Raw genomic sequence first — 24,992 nt, 5'->3', positions numbered from 1 at the left:
AAAAAATCACTATGAAGTTATAGATTTCATAAATTCTATGTTTGATCTTTTTCTATTAACTGAAGTTACTATAATTTCAGTATAGTAATTGAATGTGTATATATATATAAGAAAGCAATATGTTTCATGAATTTTATGTTCCTCTACGATCAGGCCGAGTTAATGTTTGATCTTTTATGTTAACGGAAGTTACTACAATTTCAGTATAGTAATTCAATAAGCATTATATATTAATCAAAAGTAACGTATAAACTAATCAAAATCAAAATCAAAATAAAGCAACAAATTTCATGAATTCTATGTTCAAAACTCTGCCTAATATTCAACTCTATTTGATCGTTATATCACCTGTTTTTGAACATTTAAGTCATAATAAACTAAACGAACGTTATTTGTTGATATTTTCAAATAATAATAAATATAAACTTAATCAAACAGCTAAATTAATTAGAATTACGTTCAATTGAATTACATTCAATTGAATTGCGTTCAATTAAAACTTATTCATAAATTTACCAACTGATACAACGGATTGGTGAAACTTTGGAGAATTGAGATTTGGTTTAGTTGGAGCAAATTGCCAGTGAAAAGGTGTTTTTGTGTTTTCGTTTGGAGATTTCTTTTACCCCCTGTTTGGATGGTGGTTTCCCGTGGTTCATTAATGTATGGTTTCTATGAAACTATGTTTGTTTTCATTATTCTTAAAATTATGTGGTATGGTATTGTAAACCCGATTAAATATTGGTTATATAAATGAAAAGTCCCAATTTTGTACATTTGGTGGTTTTTCCATGGTTACGTACTACCCTCATTTTATCACTTATCCACCCTAACCCCACCCTACCATCACCATACCATCACCCCCACCCCACCCACTCCTACTCGGCCCACCCACACCACCCTAACCACTACCCATTACCCCTCACTACCGCCCAACTCCACCCTACAACAACTGTACCACCCAATACCCCCCACCCTCATCCCACAACCACCCACCCTCCACCACCCCCACCCACTACCCTCACCACCACCCACCCCTACCCCCATACCGTCACCCCACCCTACCCGAACCACCCACCCTCCACCTTTCCCTCACCCAATACCTACGAGAATACAAATGTTATTAAACCATTAACAAAAGATGCAATACATCCATACCATACCAATGCGTCACGTTAATGAGCTACACGAGAAACAACCATCCAAATAGAGGGTTAGGTGAAGGCTTTTATATGTTTCGGGGTCGGGGGTAAAATTGTCTTTTTAGTTATGGGTGGATTCAGCTGAAGGGTAAATTATAAAGACCACGATTTACGTTGGCAAAATTTAAAGACCAGCGCGTTAGCAGAGTATTCGTGCCAATTGCCCATTGGAGAAGGCCCCATATGGAGGCCCAAATCGTTTTTTCCAAGTAACACAGCGTAGATTTCATGAATAAAATGGGCGTTTGGAAGCGCAGGCAGGTGAGTACTCTTTAAGTCATTTGCTGTCTTACCAGAAAACATCTGCGATAGTAGTCTGCAGTCTCATCTTATCCCGCGTAAATAATAGAAGAGTAGTAATACCCTAGCACGGCGAGGGAGAATGTCTTATGTACCTCCTCACCTGAGAAACACCACTGTAACCAGTAACGGCGGCGATCACTTGTCTTCCAAACAATTGGAAAAGGCGAATTCAGCTCGACGGAGCTCCTCCGTCAATTACTCATTGCCCAAGAGTGTTGCCATCCCTGACCCTGTCTTCCCCCACTGGAAGCCTTCCGAACGTGTTCTTCGTCTTAAATCCGAGCAGGCATTTCCACTCCCCTTATTTACATTTTTACCCTTAAATGCCCACTTGTAATATCTTCTTACGGTTTTACTCTGTCTTTTCCATCTTAAACTTCTTCTACTCTTGCTTAATTTTTTTTATTTTTTTTGTGCTGCCTTAAATCCTGCAAAATAAGAAATAGTAAGTTTGCATATACTGTGCTAATTTGCAGTTCAATTGGATTCTTCATACTAGTTGATTGAAAAGCTGCATCAAATGTTTGTGCTCTTAGTCTCAGATTTATTCCCAGAGCAAGGGCTATTCCCTGGTGTGTGAAGTTACTTGTATCTTTAGGCCTTCACCCCAACATTATAATTATTATCCACTTTTACATGCTACACTGATTTTCTGATCAACTTTGGACATTTCAGTTGTAAAATACAACTAGTTATTTAGATTCCAAGTGTGTCAATATTTGCTAACTGTAATTTGAGCAAGTGCAGTGTGCAAAAAGTAAATGCTCTGATCCTGATTTACGTCTTTGATGTGCATTTCTATCTGCAGATAGAAGAGATTCGACTGAGGCTTAACGTTGATGTCAATGTGGCTCCAGGCTCATGTCCTCCACCTTCACCTATTGAATCATTTCCTGATATGGTTAGTTGAATGTTGAATTAATCATTGACAAATCACCTTATTGGGTTTTCAATATGTATATTATTTGGAAAACCTGGTTGGTTGTTCTCTCTGCAGTGCTTGCATGCAAGCATCGTGAAGGATATTGAAAAGCATGGCTACACTGCACCAACCTCTATTCAGGCTCAAGCCATGCCTGTTGCTCTTAGCGGCAGGGATCTCTTGGGTTGTGCAGAAACCGGTAGCGGCAAGACCGCTGCATTCAGCATACCTATGATACAGGTTGTTATTCCATTTGTGTTATTATCATGTCATGCTGTTAGTCTGTCAAGGATGTACCTCATCTTGCTTATATGAGTGTTTGATGTTTAATAAGTTTTATACATGTTATTTTCTTTCGATACAGCACTGCCTGGCTCAACAACCTCTTCAACGTGGTGATGGACCTTTGGCATTAGTGTTGGCACCTACGAGAGAGCTTGCACAACAAATAGAGAAAGAGGTAGGTTGCGGGCACTTTAAAATATGTTGCATTTTCTTCATATTCTGCATATATATGTTTCATTGGCCCTGTTTTCAATGTGGTTTCCCACATCTCAAATTCTAAACTCCATCAGACCCTTGGAATTGCCTTATCTTTCTTTTTATTGTGTAATTCATTTATACAAAATACACTGTTTTCTTTTTCTTTCTTTCTTTCGGTTTCATTCAAACATAAAGAACTTTCTCCGATGTGGTGCTAACGGTCTAATAACCATATAAAAGGGACCTAAAAAACACAATACACTGCTCTGTTAGGCTTGCTTCGCTTCTTCAAACTCGAATAATGCTCATCTTTCAAAAACAGTCTGGTTAGTCAATTACACAAGTTACTGTCTTTTGCTACGGAAGCATGTTGTATCCCCTTGACCTTCTTTTGTCGTGTTGGTGTTTATAAATTAACTTGGTCTCTGTGATTCACAAGGAGTGGACTTCAATATCACTAGGTCCCGATTACTCATTGCCTTGCTGATTTTGTTTTATTACTGTGCAAAGCCTCCTCGTCTAACTTTGAAAATTTTCCTCATAACCAATAATTTTGCATGTGTATGTACCCGTATTTGTTATTACCAATATAGTGGCGAGGCATATCCAATGTGTCCATGCTGTAGACAAGAAAAATCTCAATTTATTGTATTTTGCCTTTAAATATTATGTTTATAGTTGAACTGCTAAACATTATCTTTTCAGGTTACGGCTTTCAGCATGTCTCTGGATTCCTTTAAGACCGCAATTGTTGTAGGTGGGACAAACATTAGTGAGCAGGTAACTTCATTTTTATTATCATTATTAGGGTGCTCTAGTTATCTGTGTGGTTTATACGTACTACAGGAGGATAAGTAAACCGGCGTCTCTTCTTTTATTCTTGGACTTGTTGCTGGGTTGTGCCTTGGAGCAATCATTTTCATCTTTTATGTTACCCGAAGATGCAAGTCTAGCCTTGTCATATTTTGTAACTGTGGTTTTTTATTGGATGCTAAGACAGAGATCTGAGCTTCGAGCTGGAGTACATATAGTGGTTGCTACTCCTGGAAGACTTATAGATCATTTACAGCAAGGAAATACTTCCCTCTGTAGGATCGGTTTTGTTGTTTTGGATGAGGCTGATAGAATGCTTGACATGGGGTTTGAACCTCAGATAAGAGAGGTATTTCTTTTTCAATTTTGTTTATTTTATCTTTTCGAGGGAACATTATTTTCCATTTTACCTGTTTGTCTGGTCTTCTGTAACTCATTTGTTTGTGTCTCCCTTATGTTCGTGAGGAGTATGCTGTTGTTTCTGGTATCTTACATGCATTTGCCGGTCATTTTAGTAGCTGTTTTGCTACCGTAAACTATAGAACATTGCTTGGTAGTGCCTTTTAGATTATTTTGTTCTGCTAGTCTTTTTTTGTAAAATCAGAAAACCTCTTATGTCATTTGCTCCTGAATTATTATCTCTGCCTTTTGTTCATTAACTATTGTAATATGTTATAGATACCAATTTGGCATCAAGCTGGAATGATTCGTTTGCTGTTTTTCCTTGTTCTGCATGACTAAATATGTTATCGAACACCATAAATGACAACTTCCAAATGTTACTCTATCGTAGGTGATGCGAAATCTTCCAGAAAAGCATCAAACACTGCTCTTCAGTGCCACCATGCCAGCAGAAATTGAAGCACTGGCACAGGTTCTGTCTCTATTTACTTCTTCTTCATATTAGCCCAGGTATTTAAAATGGTACCCTAGTGGGCTTATTTTGTGGATAGTAGGATCCTTAGATTGTAAGGCTGATTCTAAGCATGATCAGATTCTTCGTAGAATCTATCAATGATAAACCATGCAAATTCAATGTCGGGAAAAAAATGAAAATTATGTCAAGCTAGAAATTTCTCTATTTTTGATTGGCAATACTTCTTGTTAGAAAGGGTAAACCTATTAAACCATAACGAATTCACTTTAAGGAAACTTGTATGGCCTGAAATCTTGAATTCTGTTTGAGATCTTGTTCATAAAGCACTTGCTTCCGTATTTTGTTGTTTTACTTCAACAACGTCATTCTCCATGTATAGGCAATTCATTATCACTTAAAAGTTTCCAGGTTTGACAAACATATGATGTGGTCTATGTTTTTGTTTTGTAAAAGAGGTGTTACTTATCTCTTATGATTGTTACAGGATTACTTGACTAATCCTGTTCGAATAAAAGTTGGAAAAGTAAGCAGCCCGACTGCAAATGTTTCCCAGAATTTAGAGAAGGTACCCGAAAACGATAAGGTATGTTTATTGCTGAATTTAAACAGCAAAGACCACAGATTGACTTGCATTACTTTTAATGGGTTCAATGGTTCCATTTTTGTTGCAAGCCTTTGTTTTTTTTTTCCAACTTTATTTATCTTCCTTGTTTGTTACTTGTATGTTTTGAGTTATGCATCTAACGATGTTGCATTCTTCATAGTTTGCCCGTAGGGTGTGTCTCTCGGACATTTATGGCGATGGAGCATAATAATCAATACTAAAATCCACATTACCAAAAATAATCAATACTAAAATACATGTCATTATTATAGTGGTACATCCACATTAATGTTGATGCAAGATATATATGTGTGTGCTTTTGGGTGGGTCATATCGGGTTGTTAGGCTTGACAAGGCTGTCTCAGTCAAGAATTCTCTAATGCATAAGGACTAAGGAGCTAACTCTTACTCTGTGAAGTGATGAGATTCTGATCAGCATAAGTGTGCCCTGTTCCAATTTATGTGGCACACTTTCCTTTGTAGTCTATCCCAAACAGAATGTCACCTTTCCATAATAGAAACAATTTTACTTTAAAATTCTCCCTTTACCCTTAATGAAATGATTTATAGCCACACAAATATATAAGTATCATTTTAGACCACAAATTTCAAAAGTCTTCCTTTCTTTCTTAAACTTTGTGCCAAATCAAATGGTGCCACATAAATTGGGACGTAAGGAGTAATATTCTTCAGACCTGAAGGTGATAAAAAGTGTTAGCTCTCTTGAGTTTGAATCGTTGCATATAATCATATAATTTGTGAAGCAACTTTAATTAAGAAGAACTGCATGTATCTTGTCGGAGAGTTCACTGTCTTTTCCCCATGTTTTATCAATTATAGTGGTTCTAACCCTATTTATTGTCATTGTTTACAAAAACAACTATGGTGAATCAATCAATCCAATTTATTAGGATGCTATTCAAAGTCTTGATTGAAATATGTATAAGTATCATATTGCACAAAAGGGGGAATATAAATGTAGATGAATCCATACACAAATCTTTCTTTCTAAGAAATCTAACAATCATCAATATAAAAATGGATTTATAGGGGCTTCAATGATAAATATGAGGCATCTGCAACCTAAAGTGTGGCCTAGCGGCCAATGGTGAGCAAAAACCTTGGAGGACCTGGGTTCAAGTCCCAGCAGAGATAAAAAATGCTAGATGATTTTTCTCATCTGCCTAAATGTTGGTGGGCAAAGTTATCTGGTACCTGTGCTGGTGGGAGGTAGCAGTACCCGGTGGAATAGTCGAGCTGCACGCAAGCTGGCCTGGATACCACCGTTATAATTTTTTGTTTATAAATAAGAGGCATAACAGTTCTGTAACTTTGTAGAGTATTCTCCTCTATCAAGGGCTCTTCCATTCACTAGGTTCTGCACATAGTAATGTGAGGACAATTCTCCATTCTCTCCTTTGTTCTGTTCACGCTATCAATTTACCAGCAACTCCTTCAGTGATTGAGTCTTCAAAATGCAACTATAAGCGATTCACATTTTGATATGTCCTTTGCTGGAGAGTTTTGTAAATTATATGGTCTTTTGGAAATGTAACATTTTTGTCGTGCAGTTATGAAAGACCAAATATATACCAAATTTTTGTCTCGCGGTTGTACTTTTCTTAGATTTCTTTTCCAATATATGGTCACGGCGAATACGGAGTTATGTCATAAACTATCTTGTACTTGAAGTCAATCTTAGATAGGTGGAAAAAGAAGTTTTCAAGATTAGATATTAATCGTCACCTAAAAAAAAAAAAAGATGATGTCACCAGATCTATGGTTCTTTCGTCGTGATTAAAGCTTGACGTTGTTGTGATGATAAATCTTGTAGATTGACCGACTTTTGGATTTGCTGGTTGAGGAGGCTGCTCAAGCTGAAAGATCTGGTCATCCCTTCCCTTTGACCATTGTATTTGTGGAACGGAAGGTATAATTTCTTGAACTCTGACTTTCCTTTCTGATTTTTCTGTTGCCCTATCTATGCTAATGTTGCCTTTCCCAAGAATTACCTGCTGAAGAGTATAGAAGATCATTAAAGGAAAAAGTGAAGTGTAATAGTTTAAATCACCTGCTACTTTTTGAAGTGTGATTACCTTCTTTAAGGTTTCTCGTCCAATCTTTATACTTTGTTTTCCGCCATGTTTTGTTTTAGCTTCAAGGGAACAGTAGCGATCACACAAATGTTAATAGCCAAACTGACCTTCTACCTGCAATGTGACCATGTTGACCTCTAGCATAACATCAACGACCCATGTGAAAGAATAATGGTTTGTTGCTTATGGAAAAGTTAATTGCTATTGGCTAAGCTAAGCTACATAGGCTTGAAAATCCAACTTCTAAATGCGATAAACCCTTTGGATAGCCAACAGCATAATAATTTATTGCCAACGAGATTGATTGATGGAACCTCAGCTGTCTTCATTTAATCTTGTCGGAGACTTGCGATTGCAATGACAAAAATGGCATAGTGGACTTTGAGTTCTCATAAAAGCTAGGATGCAAAGTCCTGCTATCATTCACATTGTTGGATTTGTCCTAGAGCGTGGGCAAGTTTCCAAGTGTGCCATAGATCATTAGCACCCAGTTTTTCAACAGAAAAATGACACATTCTCGTCCCTCTCCAAGTTACATAACTTGAGAGAATGTCTTTCTGTTTACACTATCAGACTGTATAATTATTTTTAAGTAGTACGTGATTGCATTTTTCACATTGCAGGACTTAGTTCACAAAAAAAATTAATATTTTTGAAAAAAAAAGTTTTGTCGTTTTTTTTGGGTTTTTTTTTTTGGAGTGGGTTCGGGTGGGAAAAAAAGTCAACTTGTGCCTTTTTTAGATTTTTTCTGGTTAGTCAGGGGAAGGTGTAGGTGGGTGGGGGTGCAAAAAAATACGCTTCTCATTAGTGCACAAGTGTAGACTACAATACAAAATCTAAAAGGCACAAGTTGACTTTTTTCCCACCCCCCCAAACCCCGCACCCTACGCTGCTAAAAAAACCCAAAAAAACGTCAAAACTTTTTTTTTCAAAAATATATTTTTTTTGCGTCGGGGAGGGGGGAGGTGCGGGGTGGGGTGCAAAAAAAAAGTCAACTTTTAAAAAAAAAAAAAAAAAATTCACCGGGGGGGTGGGGGGAGGGGGTCAGGGGGTGGGGCACTTGGGTTACCTGGTCAATTAGTTTAATTAATTTTATAATCCAACCAATAGAAAAATTGTTTAATGCTGTTAGTGATGATCAAGATTGAGATATTTTTGCACCATTTTCAATAGTTCGAGGGTATTTTTGGCCCTTTTCCGTTATTTTTAAGTAGTACGTGATTGCACATTGCAGGACTTAGTTCACTCTTTTTTGGAGTGGGTTCATCTTAGTTTCTGGTTAGTCTATCATTAGTGACTTTTAAGCTGTATATTGGAGGTGGAGGTTCTGTTGTTTATTGCTGATCAAGATTGAGATATAAATTTTAGGCTAAGTTACTACCGCCTTGATTTTAGCTCTTGCAACTTTATGGTACCTCCAACGTCAGTCTTCAATTTAAGTGTGAATTAGCCCAAAACATCTGGTCAACACTTGAAAATCAATAAGAATATAAAAGAGTAGGCCACATTTAGTGACTCAGAAGATCCCAGGTAAACTTCGTAACATCATTTTAACAAAAAATGCACCTATTTATAGTGGTGAAGGAATGTGGAATATACAGATATATATGTGGACTAAATGCTCGAACACTGCTTCTGTGAGCTCTACATTCTATATGAGCTCACATTGCCCATCCCAAACCCGCATAAAAGAGAGCTGTGCAAAGTTAATTGTCAACGTAAAACTAGTCAGTTTATGATGCCTCACAATATTAAATGCGTCCAAATGGGTTAAATGGATTTTGAAGATTTATGTAATGGATTGTGTTTGAGACGTCATAGTTGTTGCACTTATGCTTGACTCATTAGATCTGCCCCCCATTGACTTCCAATAGTAGCTAGAGGCTTGGAGGAGTCTATTGGGAATACAGATTCTCCTATTTTAGGTCTTTAACTGTCTTTTTATAGTCAATCAATCAACCACTGCTGAGTAGTCAAAAGCAAAAAGCACAGAAAAATGCCATAGCCTGTTGGAGCTTTAAGTGCAATGTGCAATTAAAGCGTGGGCTTTTTTTTTCTTTTTTTCAAAGCGTGGGCTTTAGAAAAGAGCTAATGAAGAAAAGATAAAAAATAGAAATATAATGTAAAAGAAAATGTAACTATAAACACAAACAATAATTTTTTGGACAAAAGAATGGAAAAATTATAAGTAAGCTCTCTATATATGTTATATATATAAAAAAGTAAACACTCTCTCTCTCTCTCTCACTATATATATATATATTGGGATGGGATCTTGGATCGTATGTACTAATGTTGATGTTAAAATCTTGATAGCATAAACATCTTGTGCAGTAAAATACTAATAATCGAAAATAAAAAACAATAAAAAGTAAAGGACTCAGAAACTTACTTTGAATATGGAGAGCATTATTAAATTTTGAAAACTAATACATGAGAGAGAATGCTTGAACTTTGAAAGATTTGATGTTTTGTTGGAGGAGAGGAGGAGAAGACGTAAGGCATGGAATTTGGTTCCTCTTGCGATGATGTGGGTGGTTTGGAGAGAGAAATAGGAGAGCTTTCGACGGGGTAGAGGCGATTTTAGTTAGTTGAGGAGTAGTGATAAGAATCGGGTTACTTGAACAAAACAAGATTATAATGCGGAAGCAAAAATATGAAGATTAAAGACAAGAATATAAAGATAGGCGAAATTCAAGAATAAAATCCCCAAATTTCAAGATTAAGTGATAAGAACCCTAATTGGTCTTAGTATTCAAAATTAGCGGATTAAGACTAATTAAGATACTAATAGAGTCAATTCAAGAACTTATATCAAAAGGTGATCTAGACCCCTATTTCGAAGAAATTAGAGACAATAATTAGTATAAGACTAATTACCTTCTTTAATTTACGAATAAGAACCAAAGATATCAAGCAGGAATTAATCTTACCTCTTAAAAAGAATCGTTCTTATAAGGTTGCAAGATAAATCCAAAGTAGCCACACACAAAGGTGTAAAGTAGAGAAACTCTCAATAATAATAATATTTTGTCCAATGAAAATAACAAAATCCACCCCTATATATAGGGAACTTATCCCAAATAGAATAGGATTAGAATCTACTTTTATGGAAATAATTAAATACTAAAACCTAATTAGGATTAAACTAGGAAAGCATGTAAAATAATTGGCAAACTTCTTCCCTAATAGAATAAGGAGAAGGTTGCCCAAAAAGTCACTTTGTACGTGTGACTTTCTCCAACCCAATTTGGGTTGGATTTAATTCCTTTCCTGGGCAGAAACTTCAGCCCCATGTGTGAGCTTGAATTTAAGCTCTTTTGGGCTCCATGTGGGGCCCAATCTTCCTCCTCTTGAGCTTGGACTTGGATCATGAAATATGTGTAGTATTTAGCCCATTCTTCGCATAATTCTTGGACTCGTTCTTGGGCTTTTCTTCCACGATCGCATCTTTTTGATTTCCAATGAAGCCTAGCAACCTTGGCTTGCATCTCCTTAGCTTGTGACCTTGACGACGATCTTCTTAGGGCTTCTATAGCGCCATCCTTGCCATGGAGCTATCATCCCCTCTTCTTGAAAAGAATTCGTCCTCGAATTTAACCCTTCATCAAACAAGGACAAGTCAGCAACATTGAAAGTAGCACTTACTTGATACTCACCAGGCAGGTCCAACTTGTAAGCATTGTCTCCAATTCGCTCAAGAACTTTAAAGGGTCCATCGCCTCTAGCATGCAATTTAGACTTCCTTTTGGAAGGAAACCTTTCTTTCCTCGTGAACCCAACCGAGTCCCTGTGCTCAAAGATGACTTGTTTTCGTCCTTTGTTTCTTCTCGAAGCAACTTGCTCATTCCTCTTTTCAATGGCCAGTCTAGTTCGCTCATGTATTTTTCTCATCATCTCAGCTTTATTTGTTCCATCAAGACTAGCAACATCATTAGTAGGCAATGGCACTAAATCAAGGGGAGTAAGGGGATTAAAACCATAAACAACTTCAAAAGGAGAAGACCCAGTAGAAGAATGAATAGTTCTATTATATGCAAATTCCACCAAAGGCAAGTGATCCTCCCAAGAAGTTAATTTACCTTTCAAAACAGCCCTCAACATGTTACCTAAAGTTCTATTCACTACCTCAGTTTGCCCATCAGTTATGGGTGACAAGAAGTAGAAAACAACAATTTGATCCCTAGCCTTCCCCAAAGAACACGCCAAAAGTGGCTCAAAACTTAACATCCCTATCACTAACAATAGTTCTAGGTATGCCATGTAATTTCACAATTTCTTTAACAAACAAATCAGCCACATGAGAAGCATCATTAGTTTTCAAGCATGGAATGAAACGAGCCATCTTAGAGAATCTATCCACCACAACAAAGACACTATCCTTACCATACTTTGTTTTCGGCAAACCTAAGACAAAATCCATAGAGATATCTATCCAAGGCGAAATCGGAATGTGGGTAAATGCGTGTACAACCCGTGGTAAAACCCTAGATTTATCATGTTTACATTCTAAACATTGTGCACAAAATTTTTCTACATCCTTACACATGCCAGGCCAAAAAAAATTTTCAGCAAGTATATCTAAGGTCTTTGGCACTCCAAAATGTCCCATACCCCCTTCGCAATGTGCCTCTTTACAAAAACCTCACGCAATGAACATATTGGCACACACAACTTATTTTCCTTGAAAAGGAACCCATCACGTAAAGTGAACTTCTCGTGGTCCCTTCAAACACGCAAAGATAAGCAACCCCAAACTCGGAATCATCAAGATACAAACCTTTAATGTGCTCAAATCCCATTAGTTTAGAAGTAAGAGTAGAGACAAGAACGTACACGCGGGATAATGCATCAGCCACCACATTGTCCTTACCTTGCTTGTATGAAATCACATAAGGAAACGTCTCAACGAACTCCACCCACTTGGCATGTCGCCACTCAACTTAGCTTGGCCTTTCAAGTACCTCAATGACTCATGGTCAGTCTTTATCACAAACTCACGCGGCCACAAGTAATGTTGCCAAGTAGCCAAAGCCCTTACCAATGCGTATAACTCACGATCATAAGTAGAATAATTCAATGTAGCTCCACTCAATTTCTCACTAAAATATGCAATAGGCTTAGAATCTTGCATTAAAAATTTCCCTATACCTTTTCCACTAGCATCACATTCAATTTCAAAGGATTTAGAAAAATCAGGTAATTGCAACAAAGGTGCGAGTAACACAACTTATCCTTCAAGATATTAAATGCATGGTCTTGTTCGTTCCCCAATTAAAAACCTTATCCTTTTTTATGACTTCAAGTTAATGGTGCAAAGAATTGTACTAAAGTCCCTCACAAATCTCCTATAAAAACTAGCAAGTCCATGAAAACTCCTAACTTCCGTCACGCTCTTAGGTGGCCATTCTTTAACCGCTTTAATTTTATCTACATCAACCTCAACACCTTTGAGCTAACAACAAAACCAAGAAAGATTACTTTATCAACACAAAACGTGCACTTGGACAAATTAGCATACAATTGTTGCTCCTAAGCACATCAAAGACTAACCTCGTTGTTCCACATGTTTCAAGAGAGGTTGAAAAGATCGAATATCATCAAAATAGACCACAACAAATTTATATGAAAATCCTTAAAGATATGGTTCATTAGTCTCTCGTAAAGTACTAGGTGCATTAGTTAAACCAAACGGCATCACTAACCACTCATACAAGCCATACTTAGTTTTGAAAGCTTTTCCACTCATCTCCGGATTCATTCGAATTTGGCGGTATCCACTTTTAAATCAATTTTAGAAAATATTTTAGAACCATGCAATTGGTCGACATATCATCTAGACGGGGAATAGGATGGCGATACTTTACCGTTATTTTGTTGATGGCGCGACAATCTACACACATCCTCCAAGTACCATCTTTTTGGTACCAAAAGCACGGGAACGAAGCACTGCTCATACTTTCTCTCACAAATCCCTTTTCAAGTAACTCTCTACTTGTCTTTGTAAGTTCGGTTTCATCGGGATTCGCTTCTATAAACTGTGCCTATTCGATTCGAGATCCGAGCACAAAGTCATTTCGATGTTCTATTCCTCTCAAAGCGGGGTAACCCTCAGGATATCCTCGTGAAAGACATCGTTAAAATCTGTAAAGTTTTGAAACAACACTAGGCAAAGAAGGAGCTAAATCGTTAGTGTTAATCATAACTTCCCTATATGTAAGCAAGATAATGGGCAACCCTCTTTTCTTGCAAGTAAACACTCTTTGGCTTTTGCAAGGCTCACTATTTTTTCACCCTTAGCCTCTTTCCTCTCACCAATTCTTTCTTTTTTATCACTCTTTCCCACCTTTTCTTTTCTCTCGTCGCTACCGTCTCTCTCCTCACGCCTCACTTGATTTTTTTCCTCTCTTATCTTACTCTTTTTTTTTTATCCTTCCCCATGTTTTCCCATTGTTTCTTTCAATCGTTGTTGGTCTTCATACACTTCGGAAGGAGTTAAGGGTGCTAGAATATACTTCTTTCCCTTATGTTCAAGAGTACTTATTTCTCCTTCCACAATGGGAAGCATATCTGTCGTATTGCTGTGGTCGTCCCAATAAAATATGACAAACTTGCAGTACAACATCACAGAGAACTTCATCGAATACTCCCCAATAGAAAAAGAAATCATGCATTGTTTACTCACCTCGAGCTCTCCACATTCATTCAACCATTGGAGCTTATAATTGGTCTTACGTTTCGTGTACGGAATTCCCAATTTCTCCACCACGTATGTGCTCACCACGTTAGCACAACTACCGTGTCAATAATCATAACAGCAAATTTTACCCTTTATCCCACATCGTGTATGAAAAATATTTTTCTCTCTCGTGCCTCATCAAGCTCTCCCATATTAATGTTCATAAGACGCCTAACTACCCCCAAAAAAGTTCCCTCGACGAGGACCCACATCTCTCTCGTCCTCACTCTCAACACCCCTCTTCTTCTTCTTCTCCTCACTTTTTTCACTCTCATATTCCCCGTTATCTTTAATTAAGATAGTTCTTCTATTTGGACATTCAAACGCCTTATGTCCCCTCCCTTGACATTTGTGACATTGTATCGCACTAGAAGGTGTAGAAGTTTTTGTGTTAAAAGTTTTACCTCCATCTTTGGCCTCCCATTTACCTTTGCCCTTATCATCTTGTGCTTTGGGCAGTTTTCTCCTCACGTGTTGGCCATGGCCTCCGGGAGCCGTAGTAGATCGGTTTTTCCATGAGCTAGCTTGTGCTTCCTTTTAACTGCTTTTTCTACTTTTCACCAACTCTACCAACTCATCTAAGTTTACATATTGTTGCAATTCTACTTTATCACTATTTCTCCATTTAACCCATTAAGAAACCTAGCCATAGTGGCTTCCTTCTTCATTACAATTTGCTTGGATCATAGCCATATCCATAGCCTTAAAATAATCATCCACGGACTTAGAACCTTGCCTAAGAGTTTGAAGGCGTTGTTGCATCTCTTTGAAAGTGTGATGGCACAAAACGCTTTCGCATAACCCTCCTCATCTCGTCCCATGTCGCAACGGGCGGTGCTCCATTGTCTAGTCTGTCTCTGCTATATTTCTTCCACCAACTAGCAGCATAGTCAGAAAATTCAACCACAACAAGTTTAACCTTCTTACCTTCAGAGTAGTTATGACACAAGATGGCATCCACCTTCTCTCTCCCAATCAAGGTACAAGTCCGGATCTCTTGTTCCCACGTTAAAGTAGGGATCTTCATCTTAATGCTACTAAGATTGTCATCCTCGTACAGCTCGTGGTGCCTTCTTTTCGTTCCTCCTTTGGTTCCTCAAATTCGTCCTCATTGTCTCCAAACCGATCCTCACCTTGTCGGAATCGAGGAGGTCGAATGCCTTGTCTCCTAACCCGAGGAACCCGGATGTTGTTGGATTCTCCGCATCGTCGGCTATGTTCATCGGATTAGGTGGATTTTGGGTCGCTCTCTAACGCTTCAAGTCGGGCGGTAATCATTCCGAGCATCTCGACTAAGTTGTTGTTTCGAGTGCCCGCTTTTCACTCTCCTTTCCTCCGTTTCGAGACATCTCGAAAAAATATTAAGGAATAAATATCTCTCAATTCGACCTTTTCCCTCAATTGATCTCACCCTCTCTTGCCCTTTTCCACTCAAATTACTACCTTTGGTCGGTTCCTTTAGGATTTATATATAAACCCTACTAGTACAATCCGTAAAAGTAAGATGTAGAAGAAAGAAAAAAAAATTACCAACTCCCGGATTTGATTGGGTTTGGCGAGACAAGAAAAAGACTAATTTGTATGAAAAAAAAATTCCCAAATTTCCCCTCTCTTGGTTTTTCCTTCTTGATGTTGGAAAAAAAAACACAATAACTTTGGAGTTTCTTAATTTGCAAGATTTTTTTTTTTTTTTTTTTTTTTTTTTTTGCTATATAGCTTTACTTTTTTTAAGCTACTAAAAGAAAAAGAGAATTTTCGTTTTTTTTTTTATTTTTTTTTATTTTTTTTACAAAACTCCCAAGATTATCAAGAACGGAACCTTGATAGCACCGCTCTGATACCACTTGATAAGAATCGGGTTACTTGAACAAAACAAGATTATAATGCGGGAAGCAAAAATATGAAGATTAAAGACAAGAATATAAAGATAGGCGAAATTCAAGAATAAAATCCCCAAATTTCAAGATTAAGTGATAAGAACCCTAATTGGTCTTAGTATTCAAAATTAGCGGATTAAGACTAATTAAGATACTAATAGAGTCAATTCAAGAACTTATATCAAAAGGTGATCTAGACCCCTATTTCGAAGAAATTAGAGACAATAATTAGTATAAGACTAATTACCTTCTTTAATTTACGAATAAGAACCAAAGATATCAAGCAGGAATTAATCTTACCTCTTAAAAAGAATCGTTCTTATAAGGTTGCAAGATAAATCCAAAGTAGCCACACACAAAGGTTTAAAGTAGAGAAACTCTCAATAATAATAATATTTTGTCCAATGAAAATAACAAAATCCACCCCTATATATAGGGAAACTTATCCCAAATAGAATAGGATTAGAATCTACTTTTATGGAAATAATTAAATACTAAAACCTAATTAGGATTAAACTAGGAAAGCATGTAAAATAATTGGCAAACTTCTTCCCTAATAGAATAAGGAGAAGGTTGCCCAAAAAGTCACTTTGTACGTGTGACTTTCTCCAACCCAATTTGGGTTGGATTTAATTCCTTTCCTGGGCAGAAACTTCAGCCCCATGTGAGCTTGAATTTAAGCTCTTTTGGGCTCCATGTGGGGCCCAATCTTCCTCCTCTTGAGCTTGGACTTGGATCATGAAATATGTGTAGTATTTAGCCCATTCTTCTGCATAATTCTTGGACTCGTTCTTGGGCTTTTCTTCCACGATCAGCATCTTTTTGATTTCCAATTGAAGCCTAGCAACCTTGGCTTGCATCTCCTTAGCTTGTGACCTTGACGACGATCTTCTTAGGGCTTCTATAGCGCCATCCTTGCCCATGGAGCTATCAAGTAGCCTCCGGTCTCTTATTTTCTTTTGGTGCACCCATAAAATTCCTAGTTGTATAGAAGAATGGGTGGATTTTGTAGAGAATGATATTTTGTAGGTTCTTTACCTTTTGGTATACCCCTTGTATATGGTTTGTTTTGTGGCCATGTTTATAAATGAAAATACCTTTACCTGATTAAAAAAAAGAAGAGAGAGAATGCTTGAACACATGAAATTTTTACAGAGAAAATTCAAAGAGAGCTAGAATCGCTAAGTGAGATCTGCTCTTTCTTACATATGAGAGCCATTTTATAGGCCTCAATTTGGACTATCACTATCGGTCACTTTTGTCCATTCTTGAATTTGTCCATGGGGATCTTTGACTATTTGTAGTTAGATTGACCGTTTGATTGACATGTTGTCCTCCTAGAAGCTTTTGATGCAAGTGCCTTCTTGTATGCATTATTTCTGATTAGCTTAGTCTTCTTTATTGATGATCCGGTCATTCCTTGAAATATTGGTAGTTGCTTGAATTATTGTTGCTTTTGAAAGTATTGATGGTTGCTTTACTTGTGACCTTGCCGGTTCACCTTCTCAAATTGAAATGTTCTGACTTTAATAGCCACACTTGAATACTGTTTTTGTCCTTTAAAATATTGAGCCATTCCTCCTGAATTTTGCGTATCTCCGTTGTCATTACTGGATGACACGGTGTTCAATTATTGTCGCTTTTAAAAATATTGATAGTTGCTTTACTTTTACCATCCGACCCCACCTTCTGATAATTGAAATGATTTAATAGCCACACTTTGATTACTTTTTTTTTTCCTTTAAAATTTAGGTGGTAGGTTTGACTTTTGAGGCATTCCTCCTGAATTTTGCATATCTTTGTTGTCATTATTGAATGGCATGGTGTTCAATAATTCTGCTACTTCTCAAAGTCTATCTTCAGTAGAATCAAAATTTAGACAGTCTTTAGCAAAAGGGTCATAAAAAATCTTATTTCAAAACAAATATTTCAAAAAAAATATTTGAAATGTTAACAGTCTCAATAATCTTATTTCAAACAAGTTGCTTGTTGGTAAGTCTTTCAAGTTTTGATTGTCAAATAAAATTTACAGAGGAGAATCAAATTCTTTACCAAGAGATTTTCTATGGGAAAGAATGAGGCCGTCGTCGCCAAAGCCACATCTCTGAAAAAGAAAAAAAGTAATCAGTATTAGCTCAATTTCCACCATAACTAGCACCTGCAACACCTCAAAAAACACTTCCATATCCAGTCACAACCCCTACTAGTAGCCAACATTCAATAACCTGAACCAAAAGCAGTTATGAAATGAAAACCCCAACTAGCTATTCAGCAAAGCCTCCCGTTACTCCCAATACAACCTCTCAACCATCAACCTCAACAAACAATTTTGAATATATTTACCATTTCAGTTATGTCAATTCTTGCTATTGAACGTTCTCAATTATCAGATGATGTCAATAAATATAAAAAAATTAATTACATCAACAACTATGTTGAAACCAATGATCCTTGCAAACCAAAGAATATTATGAGCTTATCCAGAGGTTTCCACGACTCAATTAAGATTGAAAACATTATGAAAGGTTAATATGACCCTTCAGTGTTCAGTGGGCAATGTTCAATATTCAAATTTCGTCATAAAAAAGATATTTAGCCTGCGGACTTCCGAAGAGCACTTGCATACTCCAAGGCCTTTGCCAGTTTAATATAGACCACAAACCTGTGATTGCTTTGATTATAAGGATGCATGGTTCAATTTCCTATACCCGGATGATTTTGTGATTGTTGGCAAGGCTTTCGAGGAAATGAAAAGGTCTTATCCCTCTCCTACCAGATAGCCTTCTCCAAGTTTCATCAACAACAAAAAAATCAGTCAGTTACTAGCTCATATTCAATATTGCAAGTTTTTTTCTGAACCAAGCGAATTTCATACATTATTCCCTTAGGGTCTTTTCCTGGTCTGGATTAGGATAAATCTAATCTAATCTCAAATCTAGTTTAGAGCAATCTACAAGTGGTTCTCTACTTCTCACAAGTCAACTTGTCCATTGTGTCAATCTCCTTTTTGATGTATCGTTCAAAGTAGTGATGCCTTAAAAAATGTAATGTTCTTGAAGAATACGGAAGACAATTGTAGTTTACCAGTCAGCTCTTGGTCAAACCAATTTTTTAGTGCAAAAGATGTCACCTGCAGTTTTACCCTACCTCTATCTATCACTAATCTGATTTGCTACATTCTCAGTCCATCTATTTCAGTTAGGAACAGACAGGCTCATTAGCAAAGCCCATTGTACACACTTGAGAAACTCCTTAGGATTAGTACAACTACCATTCTTTTTCTTGGATCAGTTATTACAACTACTATGTTGTGCCACTTGATTGTTGGGGATGAGGCGGCTGACCTCAGTGCCACAGGTTTGTGATCCTAGAGTGGACAGTAAGACTAAGGATTCCTTTGATCTAATAATTTTCTTCCCTCTTAGAACTGATGTCTATCCAGTCCTTCTATATGCTTTTGTGAATGGCTAGGGCTTTTTGAGCTTGTACATCCTTATGCCCTTGTTCCCTGGTAAGGGCTTTTAGTTTTTTTCTTGCACAACTGTCTTAAAATTTTGATATATCTTCTCGAAGAACTTAAGTTTTGTTTTTTAATCTATAAATGCATGCTTCTAACTATGGTGCTATGCACCATCATCTTGTAGACAAAGTGTGATGAAGTAGCAGAAGCTTTAACACAGCAGGGTTTGCTTGCAACCGCACTTCATGGTGGTCGTAGCCAAAATGAAAGAGAGGCTGCCCTTCGTGATTTCAGACATGGACCTATCGATATCTTGGTATGTTTAAAACATCTAGTGCTGTAATATTTCATAACTTTTTCACTTGTTGAATACAGATTACTTGTGAATTTCCTTATCCTGAGTTATGTAAGGCAATAGGAGTAATAATATCCCCAAGCAACATCAGTTGGTAGTGCTTGCAGTGTGAAACTTTTTTTGTTTTCCTTTGATTGAAATCAAGTAGTCTTTCTGTCCTTTCTCTTTTTCTTCTCCTTTTCCAATTTGTCAGCATTATTTCCACAACAGAATAGATATCAAGTGTCCAAGCTTCATCCTTTTTTGATGCAAAGAGATGATCAAGGTTCTTATTTACTTTTTAATTGTAGGAAGAAGAAATGTTTTGGGGTGGTCTTTGGACCAGGAATTTCTGAAAATATATGATAACTATCTGTTTATTTGTTTGGTCTGTTTTTAAATTTTAATATTTTGTTAGAAAAAAAGAGTTAATACCTAACCCCCCCAAAACTATTCACGTTTTGCAAGTTTAATAGTTAAACTATAGGGTGTTGTTGTAACCTAAGTTACACGGACTCAGGAGCGGGTATCCGATACGGGTACGGATTCGAGTGTCGGATTCGGCAAAATCTAAATTTAAGATTCGGGGGTGCGTATCCGGTTATGGATACGGGTGCGGGGATTCGGCTAAGAAAATTCAAAATTATATAAAAAATAGAGCTATAAAGATATTGCAAATTTTGAGAGATATTCTTATGAAAAACTTACATGTATATGAAATAAAAGTACTTCTTGGTTTATTTGAAACATGAAGCAACATATATGAAATAAAAGTACTATAATATTTAAGGTATGTCATTTTCCTTATCTTAAATCTGTTTTATTTTTAATTTTGAGAAATCAAAATCTCAAATTTTTCCCTCAAATTTGTCGACGGACTCCGGTCAAAGTATCCGTATGTGATTGACCGTATCCGGAACGTTTGCCGTTCTGGCACCCGCAACCGTCCGTATCCAGGACGGGGACGGCACCCAAAATGGCGAGTCCGTGTAACTTAGGTTGTAACCCCCTTTACTCTTTACATTTCCTATCTAAACGCTCCTGCAGTGCCAGTGTTCATAGAGTGTAGCTTCACTCTCTTTGTAGTCTGTGAGAGGTGGGCCAAAAAGAGCATCCATGTGGCATTTTGCATTCATCCTATTAAAATTAAATATTCTTATTTTCAATTTTTTAATTTTTTTTTTTTTTTCTATTTCAAAAGTCTACATCTTTTGCTAACCAATAGCAAACTAGTTGAAATCCATAGCCATAGAATAAACACCAAAAAGAATTTAAAAAAACAAAAAAAATAAACCCAGTTGCAAATAATGTTACCTGTCTCAAAAAATAAACCCAGTTGCGAATTACAACTAATTGTTCATTAACGGTAGACTCTGTTACAAAGACATAACTCATAACGCGCATAAAATTGGGTTTTAGATAGGAAATGTTATAGTTCAAGGAGCTTTTTAAGTATTAACTCAAAAAAAAAAAAAAAAAGTTTTCTGACCTTTAAAAACAGCTACGAAGCTGTTTCCCAGAGATTGTTTTGGGAACAGAAAGGAACTTTTTAAACAGAAACTTTATCTTAATGTGCTTTATTTTTAGTCGACTTCTTCAAAATCATTTCTGTAATTGCTGCCCAAACACTACCAAAATAATTTCACCTTCTCTAAGAAGGCAAGTGGAAAGCAGGCTTCTGTTTTTGATGAATTACAATATCAGCAATAAAGAAATGGTGAGTTTTTACACTGTGAATTGCTTTCAACAAATGAAATTCTGATTGCTGTTTTTTATTTGGAAACAGAAATTTGTGCTTCCTTTAAAAAATTAGATTACGTAAAATCATTTTTATCCAACACTTAAGACGTGTCTGTCCAAAACTGCCCTAGGGTCACATACAAGAGTGGACTGTTTCCTGTGATGTAAATTTGGTTCTTCGTGAACCTACAACACCGGGCTTTGGAGACCCATGTTGTGCCGACCCTAACTAAGACTGTGTTCTTACCAATATAAATATGATTGTAAAGAATATTAATTATTTTTGCACCCCCAGTACAACTTGCATTCATATAGTCTCACAAACTGAAAATTGTATGTCCTATTTGAATCGATCTCAATGGATCCATTCTTACAGCCCAGAAGAGAAGAATAGTAAGGATGACATGCTTTGATCATTTTTCACCCGAAACAAAGGTGCTAGCAAACCGCGCAAAATCCCTTTCAATTCGGTATCAAATTACAATGAAATAAATTTGATTAATCATTCTCAAAAAAATTGATTCTTCTTGACATTATTTTTGACACTTTTGAACTTCCGTGTATCGGTGCAATTAACTTCTTACTATGGATTGGCAGGTTGCTACTGATGTTGCGTCGAGGGGATTGGATGTCACCGGAGTTGCCCATGTAATTAACCTAGATCTTCCCAAGGTATATCAGACTGCAAGAACAAGAAGTTAGATTTAGAGCTACATTTTATGGACAAACATTATAAACTTGCTAAAATTGTAGGTATACCTTTGGATTCTTACTCCAACGGTCCAACCCATATTAGAATTGTACCCATAACTGAGTCCACGTAATATAAGAATAGAAGCTTCACATGCATAGAAGAGCTTTCAAATTTTGGTATTTTAGTTCTCTTCACAACGTTATACTAGTAATTCTCAGGCATATTTTTGTGAGGGAAGGCCCAAAATATTCCTTTAAGTTTGGGATATGAATTAAGATAGTCCATATTCTTTATTATGGAGCACAAATAATCCTCCAACTATGCAAAACAAGTGCAGTTTTAGTCCCAACTCTAGCCAAAGTGGTAAACACTAACGGAACTTTACCATACACGGATATACCTACCCTTCCCAACCGACCTCATTCAGGAAAAAGTTGCACAGTTTTCTTCCTTAATTAAATCAATATTAATGCCCTAATCCTAAACTAAAGATAGCTATTATAAAAATTGAGAATCATATCTGTCTGTACACACTAGCACACTACATTTCCAAGGCTAACAATAAGACTCATACACATCAACCAAAGTCCAATACTCATCTCCAGTCTGCAATTTACCATTGAACTAAACCCAAGTTATGATGATGCAAGCTCCTGAGGAAATTTAGAACTTAAGTTGAATGACTATGAAGATCGTTCCTTTGACGCCTGACATAGTGGTACTGTATTTAGAGTTCGCAGTAAGGTTGAAAAGCTAAAAGTGCATCTAAATTCTGAAGCTTATGTTTGAACTAAATTTGCATTCAACCTTTTCATATTCACATTACCGTCAAAGATGCCTTTTATAAATCTCAAGGCGTACAACTAATGGGAACCGAACCACAGTTGTGCTCATTCGTTAACAGCTTCTTCCTTATATGCGATTCCACCGCAAAACAAAAATGGATTTTCTGAGAGGTCAATCTGATTTTTAGTTGGTAACTTTTCTTTTCTTCATATTCTGTTACTGGTGTCATTCAGTAGGATATTCATAATTTATATACTTCCCTTGTACGGATTGTTGAATTTGGCAATTCGTACATTATCTTTAGTTTTGCAATTAAGACTTGCTCATTCTTTTGATTTGGGAAGAAAGCTGACAGCTTTTATGAAATGGTGGATTGAGATAGCTTGTTTGGGGTTGGCTCTGTTACTATTTAACGCTTCAGTTAGAGTTACATTAAAACTGCAATAAAATTGCATAGTTGAAGGACTATTAATGCTTCATATTAAAGAATAGGGATTATTTTTATTCATATTCCGAACTTAAAGGACTTTTGGACCTTTTCTCTATTTTTGTTGGTCATCTTAAGTTCTCTCCGTGGCAACTCTTTTCAGTTATCTATTCAATAATATAGGTCCAAAAAAAATTCAGTTTCAAAAAAAATTATAGGTTCAAAAAGTCAGTTTGTTACCTTGAATATGAGTAAACAAGAGCTCGTGATGATGACTTTCTGAATCCTCCTAATTATTGGACTGGTAATCAGTTACAGTGCGTGGAGCTGTGTAACATTGATATCTCTTTTCCTATGTTAATTTAGACCATGGAAGACTATGTACACCGGATTGGAAGGACTGGTCGTGCAGGATCAACGGGCCGAGCTACTTCATTTTACACTGATCGTGATATGGTCTTTCCTTTTATACTCAGCTCCTCTCTTGGCTTGTTCATATATGTTAATGTTCATGTTTTGACTTCTGCTTTCTTGCTTGGTTTTATTCACAGTATCTTGTGGCACAAATAAGAAGAGCGATCGCTGATATTGGTTCTGGCAATGATGTGACCATTGCTATGGGAAAGGTATATCTCCTTGGTTCTATCTCATTCTCCTGTTTGTATTCCTATCAATCCTCTTTCCTCTCACTCTGTTTCTCAGAGTATTGTGTGGTTTTCTTTTTCTTGTATGTGAGGAGCATTTCTGTCTATCATTTATTTTATCTACTATTTGAGGAATTCTGTTATTTTCTTATTTGTTTGTCACATTATTAGACTGCAAGAAGAAAGGAGAGAGAAGCTGCAGCTGCGCAAAAAGAAGCGGGGAGTGAATTGTCTAAACTCTCTTCAGTAGGGTCCACGGTAAATGTGGAGGATAAGTATAGGCACATGATTGCCCCAGCAATGATCAAAAAGGAGGGAGCCGCAGATGATGCTTGGGATGACTGATGTTTTTGTCCACATCTTATGTGCCTCTACTCTGATAGATTGTAGCAATGGCAAGTGCGTGATGCTCCAATTTATGAGATGCTCCAGTGTTTGGGCGTGTACATTTGTAGTGCAAAAACATCTTACATGCAAAGGTAGAAATCAGCAACATGAGGAGCTGCTAGCCCGTGAAACCCTTTCTGTATGTTGTATTGGTGTTCCACACGTGGTTCTTATCAATGAAGGGAACATTTAGCAAAGTTTTACATGTACTGAAAGCCGGGTGGAAAATCGAGTTCAACTACGTGCTAAAAATGATTTGTGTAGTCTTAATCCATTTGTCTAAATTTTTGTTGTTGGTTTGATATTACCACTGTTCATATTCTTTGGTGCACGTATTCCGTTAAACCTCTGCACGCAGGTGTAGGTAATAATCCAAATGAGTGAGATCCTTTTGGCTATAAACGATTTGAAAATCTGTAGATGCACTTCTGTTGGGATATTCTTGAGCATTTACACGAACTGTTATCTGCATTCACTGATGCTTGACAGGATTGCCCAGAAGAAAAAGAAAAATTGGAAAAAAGGGGTAAAAGATGACACATAAAATCGCTTATGGACCATTATTGGAGAGATTGTGCAATATAGCAAATTTTGTTTTCAAATA

General features: G+C 36.8%; 1 protein-coding gene and 1 long non-coding RNA gene across 2 annotated transcripts; one reads left to right on the top strand and one right to left on the bottom strand.

Moving 5' to 3' along the window:
• The first annotated feature begins 1,352 nt into the window (after positions 1-1,352).
• On the top strand, positions 1,353-24,827 carry LOC132063078 (DEAD-box ATP-dependent RNA helicase 20-like). The gene is made up of 14 exons (XM_059455510.1): positions 1,353-1,791; positions 2,314-2,406; positions 2,503-2,667; positions 2,792-2,887; positions 3,616-3,690; positions 3,911-4,072; positions 4,517-4,597; positions 5,085-5,183; positions 7,039-7,134; positions 19,561-19,692; positions 22,048-22,122; positions 23,724-23,813; positions 23,909-23,983; positions 24,173-24,827. Exons 1-14 carry the CDS (start codon positions 1,585-1,587, stop codon positions 24,344-24,346), a joined length of 1,620 nt encoding a protein of 539 aa, XP_059311493.1. The 5' UTR covers positions 1,353-1,584; the 3' UTR covers positions 24,347-24,827.
• On the bottom strand, positions 6,883-9,896 carry LOC132063079 (uncharacterized). Its single transcript, XR_009416323.1, has 3 exons — positions 9,693-9,896; positions 7,301-7,414; positions 6,883-7,216 (listed from the first exon to the last, which is right to left on the bottom strand). It is a non-coding gene; the product is annotated as an uncharacterized LOC132063079 (long non-coding RNA).
• Positions 24,828-24,992: the final 165 nt, after the last annotated feature.

Source organism: Lycium ferocissimum, chromosome 7, assembly GCF_029784015.1.
Source record: "Lycium ferocissimum isolate CSIRO_LF1 chromosome 7, AGI_CSIRO_Lferr_CH_V1, whole genome shotgun sequence".
Taxonomy (NCBI): Eukaryota; Viridiplantae; Streptophyta; class Magnoliopsida; order Solanales; family Solanaceae; genus Lycium; species Lycium ferocissimum.
The sequence above is the reverse complement of the archived record's forward strand: the minus strand, read 5'-3'. Positions and strand labels throughout refer to the sequence as shown.